We start from the raw sequence: 27,600 nt of genomic DNA on the forward strand, positions 1-27,600 counted from the left end.
TAACGAACAAACAAAACACAGGACGGTACAAACAGGATCAGCATCTCACGCAGGAAAGAACAGGACAGTTATACAGGAGGGAATGACGAGACAAGACACACCTGGGTTGATTACAAATAGATACATCTGGGAGGGAAATGATAAGAACTACAGACCAGGACAGGGAACTACAACTAGACATAACACATCACACACTGGAAACACCTGATCAGGGTACAGACACCCCCCACACGTAACGTAACAAAATAACTTAAAAGAAAATAATAATTTAAAACAATGAATAAAGTGTGCATGAAATAATAGGGGAAATGAAACGTTAGGAACTTGTTACATTCACCCACACAAGGGCTGATGACTCACACCCCCGCCCCCCCTCTCTCTCTCTCTCTCTCTCTCTCTCTCCCCCCCCCCCCCCCCCACACACACACACACACACACACACACACACACACACACACTCCCAGCTCTCTTTCTCTCTTGCCCCTTCCTCATCTCTCAACCCCCCTCTCTCTCTATCTCTCTCTCACACACACACACACACACACGCACGCACGCACACACACACACACACACACACACACACACACACACACACACACACACACACACACACACACACACACAAACACACACGCACACTCAATTTAGTGTCTAAAATAGTGATTTTAGGCTGTATCTTTGCAGCATTGTTCTGCAAACAATTTGGCTGGCAAACTTTTGCTAACTTTAGCATCCAGGCTTTACAAACATAACTTACTGAAAGTGAAAGCCGCACACGCGTGGAAAAAAATTCAGAAAGTTGGCTCCCAATTTTTATACACGCCAGAGTGGCGAGTAGCCTCCGTAATTGACCAGCCAAAGAGTAAATCTGCACGTCATTGGCGCTTGGCGGGTGCTTATTTTGTTCCCTGGGTGCAAGCATGGAGAAGTTCAGCTATAGGTACTTAGGGGCCAGACCATTCAATGCCTTAAAAACAAACATCCCAATTTTTTAAATCAATCCTGAAGCGAACAGGGAGCCAGTGCAGGGAAGCCAGCACTGGTTTGATACGTTCAATATGTCACATGAGTCTTAATTACTCATACATAAATATATTATATACAATTTATAAATGTCATAATATTTCTCTAGCAGTTTCCCCAAAAAGCTCAAATGTCTGGCATTCCGTGTCTGAATTCCTCTGAATTCCGTTTTTACAGACAGATTTTGTAATACTGTCTTGATTTTCACATTTTGTGTGTGTGTGTGTGTGTGTGTGTGTGTGTTGTGTATGTGTGCCCCTTGGTAGCCCCGGAGTCTGAGTGGAGTGGAGATGAGAAAAAGGCAGGCGACCCACATTGAGGGCCCCCTCCAGGCCCCTGGACAGCCCCGGCCCAACACCTGCTGCCTCTGCTGGTGTGGCTGCTGCAAGTGTCTCTGGTAAGATACCAATACTAAGATCTGATGCTAAGAACCACGTGTAAAACACCTAAAAAGGCATAAAACATTTAAACAATTGTTCCTGTAATTGCCGTATAATAAGCGTGTACGAGTCAGCATGATGGACTGTAAATCGGGGAGTTGTACTGGAATGTTGTGCTCGTATTGGCCGGTACTCTGTACTCTGCTGGTTCGGAAAAGTTGGTATCGGTGCACCTGTAGGCGGTTTGATCTGAATTCTGTTGCCAGGGAACTGTTTGGACCCAAGTGTATTTCCTGTCAGTTATTCAATTAGCTAACATTGCAAAAGGAAATAAACGTGGGTCCATTTAGCACGTCGATGTTGTCAAGTTGAAACCGTCTGTACCTTATCTTCTGTGTTATCTTTAATGTTGTGTTCTGTGTCTCTGTCTTGACGGTGACTTGCTGGCTGAAACGTGTCGATCACATCAAATAAAGAATCAAGGGCTGGCCCCCTTTTTTACCCATTAGTTGACTAATTTGTAATTAAGGTCTTAAGGGAAAAACACTGTCAAGTGTTACTGTTAAGACCGATGCCGATTTTTCGCCATGTATCACTAGATTTGGCTGTAGTCCGACACTTGTGCACATGCGCCAATGCGCCATGGATATGTTGTAAGTCTGTGTCAAAAGGATAGCAAGGTAGCTAAGCTTCTGGCCATGGCCATTCAACATGTTGATTCAATGTTTGAATTGACCACCGAGCAATGTAATCCTACCTGTCAAGGCAGACATCAGCACACTGCAAACTCATTCAGATCTCCTCCAGTCAGTCACCAATGTATTTTGACTGATTATTGGTGGCAATCTGGCCATTTTGTTTTCTGCTTTAGTGCGCATGTTGTTGTTTTTTATGCCGAATGAGTTATTAGTCATTCGTCATTACAAGTAAATGATAAGCACATCTGTGGCATCACAGTAACATTCACCAATATGCTTTGATCTTTGATAAGCGCTACATTTGAGGAGGTCATTGTAATTGTATTTGTACTGTACGGGAGGGTCATCAAAGAGAAGTCGCCTATTCTCAGTCCTTGCCCCACAATGGTGGAATGAACTAGCCACCCCAGTTAGGACAGCCGAAACACGTCCAATCTTTCATCGTCGACTAAAGACGCACTTCTTCAACCATTATCTGAAATTAAAAAGAATGTAATCAAAAAGAAATCTAACCCTAACTAACCTTACTGTCATGCACTTGTCCTAATAAACTAACCTACACTGTAGCAGGCAACACTTTGATGAACATTGTTACTCAGCTGATAGAGTTGTACCCTTCCTGATGACTTGTCGTACAGAACTTGTAAGTCGCTTTGGATAAAAGCGTCAGCTAAATGACTAAATGTAAATGTAAAACAATGACAATAAATTGAGTCCAATCCGATTTTGTGATTGCATTCATGCACAGGACAATAATGTTGGAAACACAATACTGTTACCTAGGGCTGGGCGGTATGGTCTAAAATGTATATCATGGTATAATTTGAAGCATAGACGGTAACGGTATATATCACGGTATATTCATTTATCTTAAAGGGCAACTATCTTATAAATGGCCTTTTTCAGTGTTTAGCATTGTTTCCTAGCTATGAGGATTTATATTAATAGGATCTATGTCTCTAATTCTCATATTGGCGCATTCTTCCAATTCTCCTCTCACAATATTCACCCTCACTGAACTGAGTCATCTGAAAATGTGCATATCTGTGATGTCAGAGATTTCTCAGCTGCCAAATAATGTGGCAGTTGGTGTGGCAGTTGGCACCAGGCCACACAGTGGTTGGAGCCCAGCCTCAAAACGGCTTAAGATCTGGTGTTTTTGAGTACTTGATTAGAAATACAAAACAATGAATTCTTTTGGAAAAAAAACTTACAGAGGTGTTCCATAGACTCACAGGAATTGTGTAAAAGTGCCCAAATAGTGAAAGAAATAGTAAAATAGTTCCCCTTTAAAATGTCTATATAAATGCTTCTGAAGGGGTAAAACACTGGTATGGCAGCTATTACTGTACTCTTGTATTACTAGGACATATTTCACATAGTACAGAGGTATTTTAAGAAAATGTATTGTGCAAAACTGCAATAGAAAAATGCAAAACCTTTTCTCAAGTTACCTTTTCTCAAGTACCTCTCAAGTAAGGTAATTAACCCTTTCTCTGCCACGCTTATGTACATCCTTATACCATCCTCTGCCAGCTCTATTTGTCTATGGAGAAGTTCCCCTTCTTTGCAGGGCTATAACTTTTTAAATTGTATTGCTAAATTGACATTACTATGGCCCATTCAACGTCAATTATCTATCGCTTAGGATGTAGCAACGTTCTACTTTTTCATTCACATATTCATACTAAAATACGGTCTAAAGTATAAATATGTTTTTATCGTTTTCTGCAGCATTCTGCAGAACGTGATTTATAGCCCTAAATGCATTATATTGATGATCAAATACAGTTTGATAGCGATCGGCGCCAGATAAAAAATGTCTAATGTACGTGCTTCTAGAAGTTCATCATCTGATGTTGACCGGATGGGGGGGGGGGGTCGTTTATAATTCCGTGGCCAACGTTAGATGATTCATGTAGTGTGGGTGATACGATCATCAGAGCAGTTTGTATCGAACACGGTAATAATAAACGCTGAAACTTACCCCAGTCTCCTCGGGCCGTTGGGCGATCAGCTTGGAGTAGAAATGTTGCTATTATGGGATGTTGATCTAGATGAACCATTTCCAGGTTGTATAATACTATATACGTCCAAATAACGTTGTTTATTGAGTTAGGGCAAGCGATTGATTATCCAGTGTGTTGAGATGGAGCCCCGGGAGCTATAGCGAGTGGTCGGACAAAACTCTGGTTTGATATAAATAAATTATCTTTAAATCTAAATAAAACTAAATGTATGGTGTTTGGAAACCGCCAGATAAAAACAGACATTCAGTTGATAATAGATAATAATAGAATAGAAAGAGTATATGTAAATAAATTCCTGAGAGTGATTTTAGACCATAAACTCTGCTGGAAACCCCATATAGAATATGTGAGGGCTAAGATGGCAAAGAGCATCTCAATTCTTAGTAAGGTGAGACATGTACTCAATCCCAACTCATTGCACACTCTGTACTGTGCAATGATCTTGCCTTACCTGCATTACTGCACAGAGGTATGGGGTAACACATACAAAACAACCATAAATACATTGACTATCCTACAAAAAAGAGCAATAAGAGTAATAAACAATGCAGGATATCGGGACCACACACACACACACACACTGTTTCTACAATCACACATTTTGAAGTTCATTGATATGGTAAACTTTAAAACTCTGCAAGTTATGTACAAAGCAAGAAATAATCAATTACCGGTAAATGTAAGAAGCAAGTTTCTGGATAAAGAGGGGGGATACAACCTCAGAGGACCATTGAACTTAAAAAAAACCTGTGATGAAAACCAACCTGAAAATAATGTGTATCTCCTCTTACGAAGCCACCCTGTGGAATGGGCTAGACTCGCAGTGTTTCTCAACTGGTGGGTCGCGACCCAAAAGTGGGTCGCGCCGCGGGGCCATTTTGAGTGGGTCGCGGATGTGTGTGAAAAAAAAAACCTATCTTTGTGAAAGTGGCTTCTCAGCTCTAGTCCAGCTGAAGACAAAGCGGAGGAACAGATTGGACATTGAGCATGACCTCAGAGTTGCTTTGTCTACCATCACCCCATACTTTGAGACTCTTGTCAGGAGCAAACAACATCCCCAGTTATCCCATTAGTTCCCTGCATGTTAAGCTAAGAAGTCTGCTAAGAAGGATATATTATTTATTATTATTATTATTATTTTATTTCATTGTGTCTTTAGCCCTTAGTTGCACTTTTGTTGCAACCCCAGTTATCCCATTAGTTCCCCCAAACTTACTGTAGGTCTGTTATGTTAAGCTAAGAAGTCTGCTAAGAAGCATAATTATTTATTATTATTATTATTATTATTTTATTTCATAGGGTTTTTAGTACTAGTTGCACTTTTGTTGCAACCCCAGTTATCCCATTCGTTCCCCCAAACGTAGGTATGTTATGTTAAGCTAAGAAATCTGCTAAGAAGCATATTATTTATTATTATTTTATTTCATTGGGTTTTTAGCCCTAGTTGCACTTTTGTTGCAACCCCAGTTATCCCATTAGTTCCCCCAAACTTAGGTATGTTATGTTAAGCTAAGAAGTCTGCTAAGAAGCATAATTATTTAATTTCATTCGGTTTTTAGCCCTAGTTGCACTTTTGTTGCAACCCCAGTTATCCCATTAGTTCCCCCAAACTTAGGTCTGTTATGTTAAGCTATGTTAAGGATAGCTTCGGTTTTACCCAGGTGTAGGGATAACCTGTTTTCGACCAGCCAATGACTGATCTTGACAAGCTCTAGACTGAGTGACCTCTCTACTTCTCTTTTGTCCTGATGGGAGACCATGAGTGCAGCATCGTCCGCAAATAAAAACAGTTTACAATCACATGCAGTTTTCATGTCATTGACATATAAAATAAATAAAAGTGGTCCTAAAATACTTCCTTGCGGTCTGTTGAAGTGAGGAGGATATGGTCCCATTAATTTCCACTACTTGTTTCCTGCCTCTCAGATAAGACTCCATCCACCTTAAGGATATACTGTTAAAACCCATAGCCTTCAGTTTATATAAAAGTATGTCGTGGTTAACGGTGTCGAAGGCTTTTTGTAAGTCTATTAAAACCATCCCACAGAATTTACCCTTGTCCACCTCTGTTCTAATTTGGTCTGTCAGATATAATAAACATGTGTCTGTGGAATATGATGTTCTAAATCCAGACTGGAGCTCGTACAACAGGTTGTTTGTAGAGAGGTATTAGTTTATTTGATCATTAATGATCTTTTCTATGACTTTGGATATCGCACTAAGAATCGACACAGGCCTAATAGTTCCCAGGGTCTAGTTTATTGCCTTTTTTGTAAAGCGGAATGACTCTGGCTTGTTTGAGATAATAGGGAAACTGTCCTTGACCGATAGATAGATTTACAATGTGTGTTAAGCCGGAGGCGATGGAATCTGCTGCATCCCTAAGAAATCTAGCAGGTATCTTGTCCTGTCTTGTTGCCTTGTTAGGATTGAGCGCCCTCAGTTTTTTCAAAACTGTGTCCTCAGTCACACTCGCAAAGGAGAAGGAATCTGTCTGGATACCTTTCTGTTTGTAGTACTCCCCTACCTGTTTTTCCCCATACATGTCAGTTGTACTTGGCAGTCTCTTAACTAGGGTATTCGCTATGGTGTTAAAAAACATATTTAGACAATTAGCTATGTTCTTATTGCCTGTAATCACTGTGCCTCCTATGTCTAGAATCATGTTTTTAGCTTTTGTCCTGAGCTTGTTTCCATACCCTGTTTGCTTTAAGCACTTCCATAATTTTTGTGGATTTGATTTATTCTCGATAATTTTGTCATTAAAATATTCAGCCTTGGCTTTCTTGATCATTCCTGTGACCTCATTTCTTTTCTTCTTGAACTCCTCATAAACCTGTTCAACCCTGTTTTTACTGAATTTCTGGACTTTATAGCTGCCAGGGGTTGTCTGATTTTCGTTCTCATTGTTTTTTCTGGTGCACTTTCATTAATTGCCATCAGAAACAAAGATTTAAAATGACCCCAGGCTTTATCTACGTTCATACTACGATATACTGGTGTCCAATCCATGGAATTGAGTCTGCTTTTTAGAGCTTCGCTGTTGTAATTTTTCATTGACCTTATCTTGACAGTGTTGTGGTGGCCAATAGCTGCCTTCACCATCTTTCGTGTACAGAATGTAATTGAGTGATCACTGATTCCACAATGTATTACCCCACTGTTGGCTATCTTAGGTTTGTCAGTCACTAATATCAGGTCAATGGTGGAACTGGAAGAGTTTGTTATTCGTGTGGGTCTATCAATTAGTTGTGTAAATTGTGGTTGGAGCAAAGGTCCTGAAAGGCTTTGTTCAAAGGGGTGGCCACGTCTTGATACATCAATATTAAAATCCCCAGTAATTATAGCTTCACCAGACACAAAGTCGTTGTGTTTGGAGCACAGATCTTCCAGTTTGGTTACAAAATCGTTCTGCTCTGGTGGTCGATAGCACACTCCTACCAATATCGGCTTGCTTTTGGGAAATAAAACATCTACCCACACTGCTTCAAGATCACCCTCGTTGAGATCAGCTCTTAAATTAAAAACAACATCTGCCCTAATAAACATACACACACCCCCTCTCCCCTCCTGTTTCTATCCTTTCTAACCACTGAATAGTTCTCTATTTCTATCTCCACGTCTGATATGGAAGAGTCCAGCCAGGACTCTGATACGCAGAGTATTCCTGCCTTGCTGCCCAGTACCAGCTGCCTGACTTGATGGATTTAGTTGGATTAGACTTCTTACATTTATATGAATGACATGTAGTCCCTTTGATTTACAAATGTCTAAAATGTCTGCTTTAGTGTTCTGTCTTGCCTTTTTCCTCTGTCGTGGTTGTTGGGCCTGGTGTTGTTAGTTACTGGTGTTGTTATCCGTCTCCCATCTGCTGGTGGCGGTGGGACGTGTAGTCCCCCCCCTGCCATGCGTTCCGACGCCGTTGATGATCTGTTGCGCTGTCTGGTCTGTACTGTCGGGCCCCGCCGCTCCTCCCTGTCCCGGCCCGTCTTTCTTCACCGCCCCCCGCGTCAGGTAACGATTTAACGGTATAGCTCCAGCTTCCTCAATCCGCTCGAAGTCGCCTCTCCTCCCGTTGTCGTTCCCTGCTTCACCGTCTCCTTCTCCCCGATGCTCCGCACTCGGACCGCCCCGGCGTCATCTCCCATGGCCCTCGGGAACAGCTCCCAGGCGCAGAGAAGTGGAGACGGATCAGTGAAGACGTCACAGGTAACGCCCCCCGCAGATTCCCCCCGAACCCCGGAGCTTACATGAGGGGGGAGGTGTAGTCGCTCCTCCTCGGCAGATCCGTTAAGTTGATTCCTTCACCCATTTGAAGTTGAATTTCCCGGGCCAACCAGGACACTGATGAATATCCCCCGGACAATAGCAGGCAAATTGCGATAATAATAAGCCTCCCGGCGTTTTTTACGTTCCGCTTGTTTGATTTGGATTTGACGTGTTGGTGTTGCCCCAGGTGACAGACAGACGTAGTCGACGCCGCCGCCGCTTTACCGAAGCCAAAATGTTTGGCGTTCATTCCGTTCGAAGGAGTATCGTCAATTTGCGATTTACGTTCCTTTAAGAATCTGCAATTAAAATCATGGGGGGTATAGCCAAGAAACCCCGCAATGTTTAAGAACAAGATAAAAGTTAGGAGAGCTGTTGTCGCTCCGGCCACACCCGACGCCATAGTGACAGCTGGCGGCTGTGACAGCTATAGTGACGGCATGGCACGCTCCGGGGGGGGGGGGGGGGGGGGCTTCCACAGCCGTGCCCTGTTGTTTGAACCCAGTAATCCTCCTGACACTCGCCCACACCTCCCTGGTGTTGTTGGCCTGTCCTTGTAAAGTACCTATTGCCTAGTAATTTTTCCACAGTCATCGACTAGGGAAAATCCATTTTCCATAATATGGTGGGGGATCTGCACTGCAGTCACCATCAATTATAAATGAATACCAATATAATGTTTAACACTGAAACGCTCAGTCTCACATATCATTAAAAAAAAAGTTTTATCTGAACATGAGGGAAGTGACAGGAAACCTACCAAACAACTTATTTTTTACCATAGAGGAATTGGTTTCGAACATACCTAAACAGCTGCTAAGACAAAGCAGGATTTTACCCTACCTACTCTGAGGTGGCCCACCTTCATTTTCCTTTTACCCCCTAAAAGAAAACATGAACCCCGTAAATGTCAAGATATGTTCTATTCTTTAGATCAGGAGTTAGGATCAGATCCAAGTAGCTTCTTTGTACGAGTTCCATTGCCGTCCTTTATGTTTATTTATGTTTCCGTCTGTCCCCGTGTGTGTGTGTGTGTGTGTGTGTGTGTGTGTGTGTGTGTGTGTGTGTGTGTGTGTGTGTGTGTGTGTGTGTGTGTGTGTGTGTGTGTGTGTGTGTGTGTGTGTGTTTGTTTAAGGAGAGTGGGGAGTCTATTAATTTTCTTTGTGGAAGTATACAGTGCTGAGAGAGAGACAGGAAATGGGAGCAGTGAGACAAGCGAGAGCATAACTTGAGCCAGGATTTGAACCTATGCAGATATAACTGTGAACATCTCCCTGTTTCCCATTCTGACACCTTACACAGGGTGTGGGTTTTGAACTGGCAAACCCGGTCAGCCGCTCGCCACTGAGGCCCCGTTTAGACGGAAACGCTAGCAGGTGAATCCGCAAAAATATTTTTTCCGATGTGCCTTTCGTTTTATACGAAAACGGCGTTTTTACGGGGTGAAACCGTAAAAAAGTGAGACCACCTTCCAGGGTGGAATTCCTAGAAACGATAAACCTTTGCGCTCTCATCTAAACTGTCAAACCGCATAAAACGATCTCGTCGCGTGTACTGCTTACATCACAGGCATGCGCCAGTAGCCTAGAAGCGTAAATAAAGCATGTCTGATTCTATCCATGGCGATCACCTGAAGGCTACATTGGCAGTACTTTTAAATACCCAAGAATCTGTCCGGCGGCGTGACTGGACCCACTGTCTGTGAGTGACTCTGCTTTGGTCCAATCACATTCCCCACCCACAGTCTGCGAATCAGAGGCAGAGTAGGGCGGGTCTTCACAGCACGTCATGTGACATATGCGCCAATCGTGTGACAGCGGGGCTCCGTTGTCTCGAGTCGTTACAGCCTCGTCTGCACGGAGAATTCCATCCCAAAACGCTCGTCTAAACGCAAAATTTAAAGTGAAACCGTAAGACGACTTTTGCGGTTTCTGTTCAGACTCTCTCCGTCTAAACGTAGCCTCAGACTCACTGTACTGTTCCACTGTGCCCCTGAGCAAGGCACCAAAGCCATCAGCCGTTGTGCGGTGTGTTTTAGTTGGCTCGCTGCGGTTGGCCTCTTGCAGAGAGGAGTGAATGAAACCTTGTTCTTGGGTGATGAATGGTTGAATGTTCTGCTTCTCTCACGCGGCATTACTTGAAGTGGAGGCAGCTTGTGGACTGGACTTGTACAGAGTGGTCTGGCTGCCCTGCAAGCGTCCGAGTCCAATCATTGGATTTGTCGATGTGGATCAGATTTCTTTAATCAACCAATTAAGTTTGAATCACTTGAATCAAGTGTAAAGTTTAGTCAAGTAGTTTGAGGAGTGTACCGTGGAGGTAAATGGTACACTACCCCCCCCCCTCCTCCCAGTGAGCTGTGGTGTTCCACAAGGAAGCATACTAGGCCCGTTACTGTTCCTAATTTATGCAAAATTACATGTCATCAGCTTCTGACTGCAACTTGTTCCTGTTCGCGGACGACTCAGCCCTGCTGGTCTCTGACAGGGACAAGTTACAGGTTGAAAAATCCCTCAGCTCTGAACTCGGCAGAATCTGCACCTGGCTCGCTGATAACAAACTATCATTACACCTGGGTAAAACAGAGTCCATTCTCTTTGGGTCAAATAACAAACTCAGCAAGGCCAACGGCTTCTCTGTTACAGTGGGTGACAGTATTGTCACAAGGAAAGATGAAATTACATACCTGGGTTCCATCCTAGAGGCAAATCTTTCCTGCGACAAAATGGCAACCAATGTAATCAAAAAAGTCAACCAACGAACAAGATTCTTGTCCCGGATCTCCTCTCTGGTAAACAAGAATACCCTGAAGACTCTAATGCCTCTTTTCCACTGCATGGTACCTACTCGACTCTACTCTACTCTACTCACTTTTGGTACCTGGAACTTTGTTTGTTTTTCACTGCAGGTAGTACCCGCCGTCAGTGTAGCTGGTCGTCATAGTGAGGGTGCCGTGATGTCAACTTGAACGCGACACACACGCGAATCGGAGCTAGCTACGAAGCTTATAAGTCTATAAGATACCTTCACAATGTATTCTGTCGTTTATTGATGAAACAAAACCAACAGCAATAATAATAATGCAGGACCTCTTTAGGGGGTCTTTAATCGGCATGCAACGAACTGGACATGCAATTGGAGCGGCACACACACTACACACGGGATACACACACACACATGCATTGTCTTTTTCTCAGTCGCCGATGCGATAGAGTCTCTGCGCCTAACCCATCCCGTCGTCCTTCCCACCATAAGCAGCCGGGAGCAGATAGGCCGTCAACGTGAGCCGCGCCCCGGGGACCAATCCAAGTGCTCCTGTCCGTCTTCGTCAAGGACGACACAGCGTTAGCGATCTGTTGTTGTACATGTTTTTCCATTGGGTTTATCTTATCAGGGGGGAAACCCTTGCGAGCACGGGGAGAACATGCAAACTCCACACAGAAAGGCCTGGGAGATACCCCACCTGGGTACCTGGCATCATGGAAACCTGGTCCCCAAGTGAATGAATGAATGAATGAATGAATGAAAACTTTATTTAACAGATTGCAGAATGGGTAAAATACAGTACGGCTCAATACACACAATTGTTAAGGGGTTGCAGACCAGAGAAAGACGTTTGTCTTGTTTACATCAGGGTCCCCCATTTTCAATTCATATTGACATTTATGAATTGAACCCTGGACCTTCTTGCTGTGAGGCGACAGTGTTAACCACTACACCACAATTGCTATGAAGATACATTCACAGTGTATTCTGTGTCATGTATTGATGAAACAAAACTAACATCAACACAATTTACCACCAAGAACAAAGAGTTTAGTCTCACAAAAAGATCGCTAATTTTGTTAGCTTACGTGTAGTTAGCTAATAAGGCACTGGTATCATAGAATAGAAATACTTTAATCATCCAGAGGGAAATTTGAAACTACAAATCGGGATGATTAAAGTATTTCTATTCTATTCTATGATACCAGTGCCTTATTAGCTAATGTACGCTAGCCGGCGCCGCAATGCTAACGGTTATAATGGAAAATCCAAGTCACATTAGCACATAAGCTAACACAATTAGCAATCTTTTTGTGAGACTAAACTCTTTGTTCTTGTTGGTAAATTGTGTTGATGTTGGTTTTGTTTAATCAATAAATGAGGCAGAATACACAGTGAATGTATCCTTTTTTGTTTATTGCACTTTGTTCTTGCTGCAAACAAATAATGAATGCTAATGTTTAGTAGTCGTGAGGCTATTTAAAGATGGCGGGTTTGTGTTTTGTGCAGGACGTCCCCCATGTAGCGCAATGATAACGTAGTGACGATTCTCTCTTCTGACCAATCAGTGGTCTGCAGTGTTTCACGTCACTTTTTGGTATCACTTCTACCCGCTTGGAACCTCAACAAAGCAGGTACTAAAAAAGTACCCGGTACCAGGTACTACCCGCAAATTAGTTTTATGTCCCAATCAGCTTAAACCATTCTTTTGTGTGGCAGAATACTTACATATTATTGTAGGTCTGGTTCTAAGGCACGTTCTAGTATTCTTTATCACATTCTTACCATAATATAACACAATATGCAATAATTTTGGTCCAACCATTTGTTTTACTCATTAATTAAAATTGGGATCTTCCTACATGCATGTTACTTCAAAACATTACACTTGCATACAGTTTTTGACTTAAAGGGGAACTCCAACATTTTGGGAAATTAGCTTATTTAACATCTTCCCTGGAGTTAGACAAGAAGATACATACCTTTTTTGTCTCTGTGCGTGCATTTTAGCTTTGGGAATAGACGCTCCGTTAGCATAGCTTAGCTTCATCACTGGAAGTGAGGCAGGACAGTAGCCTTACAGTGCCTTACAGTGTATTGCAAGGTCTGACATTGACCAAATTTGATATGCATGACCTTGGTTGGCTCTAGGTCAACTCCTGAAAAGGGGGTCAATGTCAGACTTTGCAATCAAAAGTTAGGGGGCTAATAACCCTTGCCATAATTTCAGTGCGCCCCCTAACTTTTCATTGCAAGGTCTGACATTGACCCCCTTTTCAGGAGTTGACCTAGAGCCCACCAAGGTCATGCATATCAAATTTGGTCAATGTCAGACCTTGCAATACACTGTAAGGCACTGTAAGGCTACTGTCCTGCCTCACTTCCAGTGATGTAGCTAAGCTATGCTAACGGAGCGTCTATTCCCAAAGCTAAAATGCACGCACAGAGACAAAAAAGGTATGCATCTTCTTGTCTAACTCCAGGGAAGATGTTAAATAAGCTAATTTCCCAAAATGTTGGAGTTCCCCTTTAATCCACCTTATTTAAGACTACATCTCTTCATCTCAGAGTTGGAATATAGTTAGAAATCACTTTGCCTTCTTTGTTTGGACTGTACTAAGCCAGATTTGTTTTTAACACATAATACCTTGAATATATATTGCTTTAGTTTATTTCCTAAGAGTCTTTTATTCAACCAAAAGCCACACGTTTGTATTTCATGATAATCTAAATGATTCTCAAGAGCAGGCTTCCTGCTCCTAAACTCGTATTCAAAACGGTATAAAACGGAAATGTACTGATGAAAAAACAATCCGTTTCGTACATGTTGACTGCAAGCAAGGAATTGATAAGCGACGGGTGTATTAGACACATAGCCATAATTTAAGATATAGTTTATGCGTTCGCAAATGTGCTTGTCCTCCCATTGATTAACGTGGTGGCATCCAAGCGATAAATCGCCATACCCGGCAGGCAACCAATGTGTTAACAAACCCTTGATTTCTCCCAAAATGATTCTTGTCGTTGATTCTGGTTTTGCCAAAGTGGTTATTTTATACACAATTTTGTAACTAAGGCTACATTCACACTGCAGACAAAAGTGGCCCAAATCCACACACACACACACACACACACACACACACACACACACACACACACACACACACACACACTCGCGCGCGCACACGTCACACGCACACACACACACACACACACACACACACACACACACACCCCTACCTCTGTACAGAAGTACTAGCCATTGCTCCACAAAAAGCCATAATTAAAACGTGGCTCTTTTTCTCCTCGTCCTTGTTATCATCTACTTGTGAATTCCACTGCACTGCATCAACTTATAAATGAAAGGGTAAACAACACTGTTTCTTCAGTGGCCTTCATGCTTACTTCCATACGACAGCGTGTGCTGCACGTGACATCTTTGTGTGTGTGAGAGAGAATGAGTCGAGGCAATCTGTTTCTCTTATCCATCTCAACTGATGATGTCTTCTCTCTTCTTCTCTTCCTCCATTCCCTTCTCGTCTCTTGTCTCTTATATACAGTGGTCTTATCTGGTCCCGAGGCGGCGGGTCTTATTTCCATCCATAGATCACATGCAGAACAGCAGTGAAGAAGAACAGACAGTATATTTAGAGTGTTGTGAGGACGCCCAGGGCCCGTGGTGGCTAGCTGGTCCATTACTTCCACACAATGGGGACTTTGAGAGAGAGAGGGAGGGGAGAGAGAGAGAGAGAGAGAGAGAGAGAGAGAGAGAGAGAGAGATTGTCAATATTGAGGCACATTCAGTCGGCCTGAGCTGCTCTCTTCCTTTGAATTGACTGCGCTTTTTAATTTGAATTTGTATGAGGGGGGGGGGGGGGGGGGGAGTGGCGTAACATGGTTCTATTCAGATATATTCTACTAGGAGATGAATCCATTGCAAAGATCCTCAAATCCTCGCGATATCATTTAGAGGCCGTATCGCCCAGCCCTAATATATATATATATTTATATATACATACATATGACATACCTGTCCATTCGGGCGAATGCTTTTGACAACGAAAATTAAGCTTGTAATAGTAATAATAATTTTAAAGAGAATAGGCTATCTTCGGTCAGCCTTAGTTTAGGCTATGGTTCTAGAGCTGCCTTTAAAGAAAAGGATCAAGCAGTCTATATTAACTCAATCTGCGCCAACAGGAACTTGATGTTTAACTGTATGTTGTTTATTAGAGTAAAAAAACAAGATAATAGGTGCCATTAGTGATGTAAAACAAAGTGATACAAGGTACTCCTCTGATTTGTGGAAACATTGCAATCGATGCCTTTATGTATTTTAATGTATTTTAACACATTCGGGGCCATTGGGATGCGTCTAATAAATCTCTAGAGGACCGGCAAATGTAAACAGACGTGGGGCTGTTTGTAGAGCTAAATCTATACTTTATAGTATTGCTATCTGTCCAAAATGGATTAAATAAATAATTTTTTCATCAATACGTTCTCATTTTATAGCGCCGTGAATATAAGCACTATACGGCATTTGGTCTAGTATATTTCCTGGAAGGCGAGATACAGGGCTAATAGATACTAACGTTATGTCCAATGGCATTTCCGTTATACAGATGCTACAGTTAAAACTCAAACTGCATATGATCGGCATGATCCTCAAGCATGTATGCATGAAAGGGGGGGGGGGGGGGACGTCGTTTCTTATTATTGATTACCAATAACCGTGTTCGTCTAAGTAGCCACATAGGCCGATCGTATCGTATCATAACAAGGCTCGATCGGGCTGTAATGTATGTGAAAAAGATCTTACCATGAGCCGGTTGGATCCCCCCGAGCATTTCCCCGTTATCGATCCCCGTTATCGTTATTTAGATCGATATGTCCATTGGCTGATGATAAATCCCCTTATTGCATAGTGAAATCCGCATTCCAAAACGTAATCCAAGCTACATGCTGCACATCCAGTATCCTGCTAACTGAAAACTCCATTGAAAGTAAAAAAAAAAAAGACTGCTCCGTTCAGCCACAGGGCACACTGCATTATCGCGATAGCGCCCCTAAGAGGATCTGGCCGGTATTGCACTTTCTCGAATTCAAAGAGTAGGGTACATCTGCAGTGCATCTCGGCGACCTTGAATAGGTTATTAAAATGGAATAAAAGCAAAAACAACTTTGTCCACAACGGGTGGAATCGAAACACGGAGATCTCCGTGGTCGGGCGCCATTGTGTTAATCTATGTTGTTGGCCTTGTTTCTTTTGTTATTGTATTCTTGTTGTTGTTTTGTATTATGTGTAATATGGACCTTGAGTCTGAAATAAAGTCTTTATCATATAACATACTGCATAAATATCGCGATATCATTCAGAGGCCGTATCACCCAGCCCTAATATATATATATAAATATAATTTGTTTTATTATATAATGACAGATTGGTAGATACGGGTGACTCCCCGTTCAGAGAGATAGGGGTCTGGTCTCGTTAGTCCCCGTTATCAAGATGGTGGCGGAGTGAACAGACTTCTCTATAAACGGGGGGGGGGGGGGGGGGGGGGGGGCTTTCAAGAGACAGGTAAATGTCCAATTATCACATGTCCTCACAACGGAACGATGGGATTCAGGACAAATCATCAGAATCATCCTCTTTAAGGTAGTGTTAGCCTGACCTCGATAAGAGAAGAGTCCATTGTTCGGATGGCTCGTAGCCAACTTGAACATTTTCTTGTTGATCAGATCTTTGTGATCATTATATTTAGTTTCTAGCCTAAATAAACATGGAGTCAATATACATTTAACCTGCCAAAAATATTGGTAACCTTTGGACATAAAACATTGCAGTATTTTTTCTAGGGATGCTCGATATTGGCTTTTTTACCGATACCGATATACCGATATTGTCCAACTCTTAATTTCCGATACCCATATCAACCGATACCGATATATGCAGGGTTTCCCCCCCAAAAACGGAATAATTTCAGGTAATTAACATTACATATCTCTTGTTGTGGAATTAACACAACATTATGCATACTTTTGACAACAAATACAATCAGAATTTGTTCTTACTTGCTTGCCTGGATAAATAAAGGTTATAGAAATGTAAAAAAAAAATTAAATAAATAAATTTGAAAACCCGATACAGATATTTTCCGATATCACATTTTAATGCCAATATCGGTAGGCCGATAATATCGGACATCCCTAATTTTTTCCCATAAAAATCAAAAAGCTATTAAGATGTGGTTGGTCCTTCCAGTTTAGTTTCATATAATACTGTTATTGTCACTCTTGCTTAAACATTTTGTGAAACCTGTATTAGTTAGCCTAGATGCAGAAAAAGCATTCCAAGTCAAGTCAAGAGTTTTATTTGTCACGGCATACAATGAAATGCGGGTGGTCTTGCCCGCAACGATGTGCAATTGGTACAACATATAACATATAATAGAATCCAATACAAAAAATGTGTGCAATAAAATTGTGCAATAACAGGTAGCAGGTAACAATAAATTTGTGCAATGACGGGTAACAGTTGACAGTTAACAGTAGTAGTAATAGTAGTGCAATACACTGTTACTGTTGCTAATACTAATTTAAAGTGGCCTTTCCTTTTGGCAATAAGTGAGGGTGCGTGCGGCCTGAGTGTGTGCCCGCTCATGCTAAAGTGTTACAGTGGTACTCAATGTTCATTGTTCAGGACTCTGATGGCCTGGGGGAAGAAGCTGAGCCTAAGCCGCTCTGTCCTAGTAGCTGGGGTTCGCAGGCGTCTGCCTGACCTCAGCAGCTGGAACAGGCTGTTATTGGGGTGGTGAGGGTCTTTCATTATCCTGCAGGCTCTGGATTTGCACCTCTTGTTGTATAGAACCTGCAGGGGAGGTAGTGCAATACCCGTGGTACGCTCGGCTGAGCGCACCACTCTCTGTAGGGCCTTCTTGTCTTGTGCCGTGCTGTTTCCATACCAGGCAGTGATGTTTCCGGTCAAGATGCTCTCTACAGCTCCTGAGTAGAAGGACTGGATTATCTTCCCCGATACTCTGAACTTCCTTAATTGTCTCAGGTGGTAGAGGCGCTGTTTCGCCTTCTTTACTACTGTGTCTATGTGTGTTGACCATGTCAGATCCTCTGAGATGTGGACCCCCAGGTACTTAAAGCTGCTCACCCTGTCCACGGTAGCCCCGTTAATCATCAGTGGTGTGTGTGTCTCCTGCTGTCCTCTCCTATAATCCACGATCAGCTCCTTGGTTTTACCAATGTTCAGGAGCAGGCTGTTGTCCTGGCACCAGCGTTCCAGTACCTCAACCTCCTCCCGGTAGGCCTTCTCGTCGTTGTCCGAGATCAGCCCCACCACCACTGTGTCGTCTGCGAACTTCACTATGGAGTTGGAGCTGAACTTGGCCACACAGTCGTGTGTGTAGAGTGAGTACAGCAGGGGGCTTAGAACACAGCCCTGGGGGGACCCGATGCTCAGGGTGATGGTGTTGGAGGTCTGACCCCCCACCCTGACCGCCTGGGGTCTTTCACTCAGAAAGTCCAGTACCCAGGCGCTCAGGGCGGAGCTCAGACCCAGCTCGATCAGCTTGTCCACCAGTCTGGTGGGGACTATGGTGTTGAACGCTGAGCTGTAGTCAATGAACAACAGTCTCACATAGCCCCCCTTCTGACATTCCACAGTGTAAGCTGGATATTTCTATATAAAGTATTGGAGAAATTTGGATTAGACTAAAACGCTATGAAAACAATTAGGGGATTATATCAAGAACCGACGGCAAGGATCAAGGTAAATGGTAGTCTGACGTACCGGATTAAACTAGAGAGAGCTACCAGACAGGGTTGTTGTCTTTCGCCGACGCTCTTCGATGTATTCATCGAACCACTGGCTCAACTAATTAGACAGACCAAAGACATCAAAGGGGTGGAGATAAGGGGAACAGAACATAAATTGGGACTGTTCGCAGACGACGTGATAGTATATATGAGGCAACCAGACATAAGCTTTCCTACACTGATGGATTTACTGACAGAATATGGATATTACTCAGGGTATAGACTGAATGTGATGAAGACACAGACTTTAGCACTAAACTACACGCCAACGATAGAGATCAAAGAAAAATACAAAATTAAATGGGCCATGGACAGGATCAAGTACTTAGGGGTGAACATTACAAGAGGGGTGGAGGGGCTATACGAGGCAAACTATACACAGATTAATCAGAAAATCAAGAGAGACCTAGAAAGATGGACAGTAATGCCCCTAGATTTCTGTTCAAGGATCGAAATCATTAAGATGAACATATTATCAAGGTTATTATACCTATTTCAGTCTTTACCTATATTAATACCACAAAAACAATTCAGGGAATGGGATAGACGGATATCAAGATTCATTTGGGGGGGGGGGGAAGACCAAGGATCAGATATGCGACTCTACAACTACCAAAGGAGAAAGGAGGAATGGCAGTACCCAGTTTAGAAGGCTATGCAGCACAGCTTAGGACAGTAGCATGCTGGTGCAATGTGAAAAATGCAAAACCTTTTCTCAAGTGTCTGCTGGCAGGTAATGCATATCTTGGATCGTGTTTTGACCATGTCTTCAAAGCCGTTTCTATCGACAGTTTGAAAAGGAACCATGTCCTTACACAAGTAAACAGTGACAGCGTTTGTTATGTCGGTCCACCGCTGGCTTTTCTTTGTCGTTGTTGAAACATAATAATACAAATTTGAAAAATATTCTGTTACAGCTGCTGACCTATATACTATAGCTAATGTCCATCAATAGATTCCTTTGGAATGAAATCGGTTCAAGAATCGAATCAGGATTGTTAGCAGAGAGAGAGAGAGAGAGAGAGAGAGAGAGAGAGAGAGAGAGAGAGAGAGAGAGGCGGGAGAGAGAGAGAGAGGGAGGGGGGAGAGAGAGAAAGAGAGAGAGAGTGAGAGAGAGAGCTGCGGCGCGCGAGGGTTGTAGGGTAGTTACTGTAGGTGTGTTGTAGGGTATTATGTCAAATGTGTTGTAGGGTAGTTAAGTGTGTTGTAGGGTATTATGTTAAGTGTGTTGTAGGGTAGTTAGCTGTGTTCTAGGGTATTATGTCAAATGTGTTGTAGGGTAGTTAAGTGTGTTGTAGGGTATTATGTTAAGTGTGTTGTAGGGTAGTTAGCTGTGTTCTAGGGTATTATGTTAAATGTGTTGTAGGGTAGTTAAGTGTGTTGTAGGGTATATGTTAAATGTGTTGTAGGTATGCTCCCTATCAGTGGTGCAGTGCTCATGGGACGCGGTAGTACGCCGTTCCACCTCCTGTCTGAGCAGAAGCACGTGCGTGCGCGTGCACACAAAAATGCGTCCCACAACTTTCACTCGACACGTCGTGCCATGTGCCAAGTACCTGGCTACTTGTCTTTGCATAACAATAGAATAACAATAGCATGACAAAGAACGAGAAGAGCAAAACCAAAATACAAGCCCTGTACCAATGTTGTACAGAGGGCTAACATTTTCCACCAAAGGCAAATATTGATTAAATAGATTAAATAGCTTTGATAAAGCAGGTCTTACTGTACCCATTGGTGGGGGCTTGCTTGACTGTTTTGAAACCACTCTGTTGTGAAACAAATGACAAGTTACATTTAGGGATGTCCCGATCGCCTTTTTTTGCTTCCGATCCGATCCCGATCATGTGATTTTAAATATATCGATCCGATCGTTTCCGATCCGATCTTTCACATTAGTAATCAATTTTGACGCATTTTTGTCAGAAACTGGCAGAGCGAGACAAGCCCATCTGTTGCCTATAGTCCGGGGCGCGAGCGCGGAGGCTTTTGTTATTACATTCACCCTGAGAAATGTGCTTCTGCTTCATATGAGAAATATTAAAAGTTTCAATATATGTTTGCACATTAGTATACATTCAGTGTTTGACTTACGTAATGGTCCATTCTGGTCTGAAACGCCGACGATAATCCTCAGTCACGTTATCCTCCAGGTGAAAAGTTAGTCTGAAAACTTCGCCTCCAGCCTGTCCTCCTTGCAAACATTGCAACTGGCTTGACTTTCTATTTTAAAATGCTTAGTTCCAAACCTCTGACATTAAGTCTAGCTGCTCAAGTCAGTGGATATTAACCGTGTTTCGGGAGCGACGTGTTGTACTGTTGTTGTGATGTGGAGCGTGTAGCCGTGTAGCCGGTCTAAATTAAAGGGAATGTTTGTTGCAACGGTGTAAATTAAAGGGGAATGTGTTTGTTGTGGACAATTATTCTGCTCTGTGTGACAATAAATACATTAATGATGATATATTATATGTAATTTAAAACCAAAACGAAGGCCTCCGTATGAGTTTAAGACGTGGACATGGTCATGTTTGTTGAATAAAATTTCTTTTTTTGACTGCCGATTTTTATTATTATTTTTTCCCGATCCCCGATCCTCTGAAAAGCACGTGATCGACGCCGATCCCGATCACGTGATCGGATCGGGACATCCCTAGTCACATTGTTAATTTAGTTTGTATTTACTTTTCTAGTTTAAGTTAATTCAATTAAAGAAATTGTAACTACAATGTAACTACAATTACATTTAAAACGTTTGTTTTTCCACCATATCTGTTGACAATATAATTTCTTTATATATTGAAGGCTACATCCTGCTACCTTTTTCAGCTTCTCTATTTCAAGGCAATATTTACAAAAACTAAACTAAAACTAGTAATTTCCTATACAAACATGTTTCCTACTATTTATGCACATAATAATCATAATGCTGGTCGGAGCTGTTCTGTGCACAGGCGAGGGAACATTTATGTGCACGCGCGCGGGAGTGCGCATGCACGTGACGTCATTAAAACACAGTGCAACCCCTTATGAAATCTCCACTTCACCACTGCTCCCTATACATTACCAGGCTGGATTCATACCCACTTCCTCCTTTTGCAAACACAATAGTATCTTGTCTTTGTTCTAGGAATGAAGACATGATTGAGAGGAGCGAGAGACAGACCTGCACTAAGATGGACAGTATTGAAGAGGCAGATGAGCGGTAAGTCAAATGTGTGTGTGAGTGTGTGCCTCCCCCCCCCCCCCCCCCACGCTGTAACAGGCAGCCAGGCAGTGTTGTGATGATTTTTGTATCCACAGGTGTCCTTAAAAGCATATTGGCCTCTGTAATATTGGAATCCTTCGGTATGCATGTGTTATCTGTATATTCAAATAAACATTTAAAATGTGTGAGAATGTGTGTGTTTAAGTACAGTGGGTAGTCCTAATTTACTTTGTGATATGTGTGTGTGCAGGTGCCACACTAGGGCTGTCCCCGACTAAGGATTTGGATGGTCGACTAGGATTGGCCAAAATTTGCCGTTAGTCGACTATTGGTCGACTTAAAAAAAGAAAAAAAGAAAAAAAAAAGGATAATATTTTTAATTTTTTAATTTTAATTTTTTTTTATCGTTCCATTTGGGCTGTGGGGGTGCTTAATGTCTGAAGGAGTCGACTGAAGGCTTCTTGTCCTCTGCAAAATCATGCAATTGGTCCACTGATGGATACATCTTGATATTTGTCTAGTATAGTGTGTTCATTAGATGGGTGAAATCCTCTTTCAGTGCCTCTGTGCCTGTTTTCGTAGGCAGTTAGCCTCTGGTATACGTGCAATTAGCGTTAGCCACGCTTCTATGCCTCTTTTCTTTTGAAAAAAAAGAAAAAAAATATTAAAAAAAAAATATTAATATATATATTTTTTTTATATTCGACTAAGAGGTTGGCCAGTCGACTACGGCCCCTTTCGACCGATTAGTCGACTAATCTATTAATAGGGGTCAGCCCTAGTGCACACCTTCATGTCTTGTCTTGATTTGTGTGTGTGTGTGTGTGTGTGTGCGTGTGCCTACAGACACCCCAACCTAGAGGAGCTGGTGTCGTGGGCGCGGAGCTTCGAGATGATAATGCGTTCGTCAGAGGGACAGGAGGTCTTCCGTGAGTTCTTGCGCTCGGAGTACAGCGAGGAGAACCTGCTCTTCTGGTTGTCCTGCGAGGAGCTGAAGAAGGAGACCGACCCCACCGTGGTGGACGAGAAGGCCAGGATTATATACGAAGACTACGTGTCCATATTGTCCCCCAAAGAGGTAGGGGATTTCGCACGCCACACACACGCGTGTAGCCCGTCACCGCCCCATCTTCTCGGCTTGCCTAAATTGTTTGTAACTCTCTGGTACTACAGACGTGTATTTGAAAAAAAGTATAATTCAGAGTGGGCAAATCAGCCAGGTTGAGTAGATGGTGACACGGTATGCTTCCATAGAGACCTCGCTTTATCGAATCACTGCCCTCCCTCTGACCCTGACCCGCCTAACAGAACTTCAATCACCTCACCTCACCTAGCACATCACCTCACCTAGCACCTCACCTCACCTCACCTAGCACCTCACCTAGCACCTCACCTAGCACCTCACCTAGCACCTCACCTAGCACCTCACATCACCTCACATCACCTAGCACCTCACCTAGCACCTCACGTCACCTCACCTCACATCACCTCACCTCACCTCACATCACCTAGCACCTCACATCACCTCACCTCACATCACCTCACCTAGCACTAGGGTTGGGCACCGAGAACCGGTTCTAATAGGAACAGGTTCCTAACTTCCGGTTCTTCGCCATGCGTTCAGTGCAAACAACGAGAAATCTCGTTATTTAATCGTTATTGCTTTTATTAGCCATATCCATTCATTTTTCATCAATCCAGCCTCACGTTATCATTGGGACTGTCTATGAGCTCGAAAAGGGCAAATATCGCCCCCTATCGTCTCCCGGATGGTATTGCACCCATTGGAATGGACTCAATGAAAATGCATGTGAAAAGAAAACTCCGGATTCCACATTTTACTTCTCAGGCATGTAACCCGAGACTACTGCATTCATTGGGGACCCTCAGTGCAGCGTGGATTATGTGTTTCGAGTACATAACGTTGGATCAATAAACGCGATAGATATTTGGAATGGACGATCAGGAATTGGAATAATCTTTTTGCAGAACATCTGATCTGAGGTAAGGAATCTATTTTACCAGTCTTGGGGTAATCGGATGTTTTTTTCACATATTTCACAACGTGTGTATGTGTGTATATGACGTTAGCGCTGACCAGGTCATAGATAATCGATTTTTCAGCCCGCTTCTCTAGCGTGCATAAGTACACATATACTATCGATAATCTAGCGTTTATTTGAAAACGATTCATAAATCAGCCGGAATCTTTTTTTTTTCTTTTTTTGACATTTTCAAAAACGTCTGTTTTTCAAAGCGGTATAAAACGGAAATGTACAGATGAAAAAACAATCCGTTTCGTACATGTTGACTGCAAGCAAGTCATTGATAAGCGACGGGCGTATTAGACACATAGCCATAATATAGAATATAGAAATAGCTCCGCGGAAATCATGAAATATCGGAAAATCAGTCCCAAAAGGCTGGCATTCAAGCGATAAATAGTGCACCCCCTGCTGGCACTCAATGTGTTAAAGGCAACACAAATTGCACTCTGCTCAGAGATAACACAGTTTCCAACTTTAATATGAGAGGGTAAAGAATTAGATGATTTTATTTTGTTCACATTCACCGCACTCCAAAATGTTGCCGGATTAGCACTTTGGTCGCCAGGCTTATATTCATAATAAACCATCCCACGGCAGCTCTATTTGTCTATGGAGAAGTTCCCCTTCTTTGCAGGGCTATAACTTTTTAAATTGTATTGCTAAATTGACATTACTATGGCCCATTCAACGTCAAGTATCTATTGTTCAGGGTGTAGCAACGTTATACTTTTTCATTCACATATTCATACTAAAATACGGTCTAAAGTATAAGTATTGTTTTTATCGTTTTCTGCAGCATTCCCCAGAACGTGATTTATAGCCCTAAATGCATTATATTGATGATCAAATACAGTTTGATAGCGATCTGCGCGAGATAAAAAATTTCAAATGGACGTGCTTCTAGAATTTACTACTTATCATCTGATGTTGACCGGATGGGGGGGGGGTCATTTATAATTCCGTGGCCAACGTTAGATGATTCATCTAGTGTGGGTGATATGATCATTAGAGCAGTTTGTATCGAACACGTTAAAAAATAACGCTGAAACTTACCGTAGCGTTGGGCGATGAGTGTGGAGCAGAAATATTCCTATTATGGGATGTTGAAATATGCGATCCATCTCCAGGTTGTATAATAGTATATACGTCCAAATCATGTTGTTTATCGAGTTATTGGTAACGGATTGCTATCCATTGTATCTAGCTCGAGTCCCGGGACTATTAGCGAGTGATCGGACCGAATTGGAATGAGCACCAGCTTCCGTTTCCGGTTTGAGCGATCCGCCGATCGGCCACCAGATGGCGCTCTTGAACCGTTGGAGAGTTGAGAGGGGATCAACAGTAGATCTCAAGTCTCCAGGGGAGAAATATGATTGCGATCACAGATTTTTGAAATATTGATCTCAATGACGTGGTACGGCGTCTTTGGCAGAATGAGCATGGCGGGGAATGACGTGGTAAGGCGTTTTTGGCGACCAAAGTGTTAGAGTATGAGTTTGTAACCAACTCCAGATAGTAATCAGTTTTAGATTTTCTTACTACTGCAGTACATTTGTTCCTAATTTGCCTAAAAGACAGCCAATGTTGAGGGTCTCCAAAACGCCTGGCCCGAGACCATGCAGCATTTCTGTCTTTAATTAGGGTTGACAATTCCTGAGAAAACCAGGGTATTACTCTATCTTTAATGCGTTTTAAAAAAAATTAAAAGGAGCATGTTTGTCAACTAATAAATTAAATGTATTTACAAAGGAGTCCAGGGCTAACTGAACATCAATTTCAGTATTACAATAAGTATTAAAAAAAACAAGATCATCTAAAAATGATTGGTGATTAAAAGATTTAAAATTCCTCCTTAACACTTTGATTACCACTGGTGAACATGGTAAACCGTGGTTAAATGCCACCACCCACTTCAATGATCTATTCTATTTTAACGCATAATCTCTGTCTTAAATTATGGCTATGTGTCTAATCTGCCCCGTCGCTTATCAATGACTTGTTTGAAGTCAACATTGTCGAAACGGATTGTTTTTTAATCTGTTCATTTCCGTTTTATAGCATTTTGAAAAGCCCTCGTTTTTCAGGAAAATATATAGATTCCGTGATAAACGGCATTTACTGGAATATTCTGGCATACACAAAAACGTTGTCATTTTTCGGCCTATTTATGAATAGTTTTCAAATAAACGCTAGAGTATTGATAGTATATGTGTACTTATGCACGCTATAGAAGCGTTCTGAAAAGTATATTCTCTCATTTCCTGATCAGCGAGCACACACACACACACACACACATATGGGACACGTTGATATATCTGTGAAAAAAGCTCTGATTACCCCAAGACTGGTCAAATAGATTCCTTACCTCAGATCAGATGTTATCCAAAAAGTTTATTCCAATTCCTGATCGCCATTCCAAATATTGATCCCGTTTATTGATTCAGCGTTGGGTGCTGGAAATACATAATCCACGCTGTTCTGAGGGCCGGCGATCAACTTGGGTCTCTTCAGTTGGCTTGACGGAAAAGTAAAATGAGGAAACTGCCCCCCCCCCTTCATCAGTCTAAACTAATGGGGTGCAGTTACACAGGGAGAGACGATAGGGGGCAGTATCTTCCCAATTGAGCTCAGAGAGACTCTGCAACACTAGCGTGAGGCTCGATTGATGAAATATGAATTCAAATCGCCAATAAAAAAAAATACGACAAACAAACGCTATATAGCGTTAGCGGCACTCAACTGGCGGCATGAACTAACGACAAAAACGTGTCGCTGGCATCCAAAGTGTTAAAACTGTGTGAGATCTTGTTTTTAGCAGTCTCGTGCTTCTTACACAGGCTGTGGGGCAATGGTTACTTATGCCTAAGTCAAAAACCCCACAAGCTGAGATCCTGTCATATTTATTCACAAAAATAAGATCAATAAGAGGGTAGACCTAGAGTAATTTTTTGACTGCGGGTGGCAGTAGGTTATACGGTGATGTGAGTAGGTTGGCAGGTAGGTAGGAAGTTAACAGCTCAGTAACACACACTGTGAGTTAACAGTGAAACCCACAGTGAGATCACAATAGCTTGTCTAAATTATTCTCTTCCTGAGCTAATCTAATAGTGAGAGTCTGCTGTGGTCCTTTTAATCCAGACTCTCTGATCCTCCCTATAGGTGAGTCTGGACTCGCGGGTGAGAGAAGGCATCCACCTGACCCTGGCCGAGCCCAGTAACTTGATGTACGAGGAGGCACAGCTACAGATCTACATGCTGATGCACCGCGACTCCTTCCCCCGCTTCCTCAACTCCACCATTTACAGAGACCTCCTGGCCAACAGGAGGCGCACCTGCCTCGAGATGTAG

At 42.5% G+C, this 27,600-nt stretch overlaps 1 protein-coding gene across 1 annotated transcript; it reads left to right on the plus strand.

The window, feature by feature from the left end:
• Positions 1-1,294: 1,294 nt before the first annotated feature.
• Positions 1,295-27,600, plus strand: rgs17 (regulator of G protein signaling 17; the record flags this gene model as incomplete). The annotated part of the gene is made up of 4 exons (XM_084322017.1): positions 1,295-1,420; positions 22,127-22,201; positions 23,051-23,282; positions 27,412-27,600. The coding sequence occupies exons 1-4, from the start codon at positions 1,314-1,316 to the stop codon at positions 27,598-27,600; spliced, it is 603 nt and encodes a 200-aa protein (XP_084178143.1). The 5' UTR covers positions 1,295-1,313.

This window comes from Notolepis coatsorum (assembly GCF_963971535.1).
Source record: "Notolepis coatsorum genome assembly, chromosome: 9".
NCBI classification, from domain to species: domain Eukaryota; kingdom Metazoa; phylum Chordata; class Actinopteri; order Aulopiformes; family Paralepididae; genus Notolepis; species Notolepis coatsorum.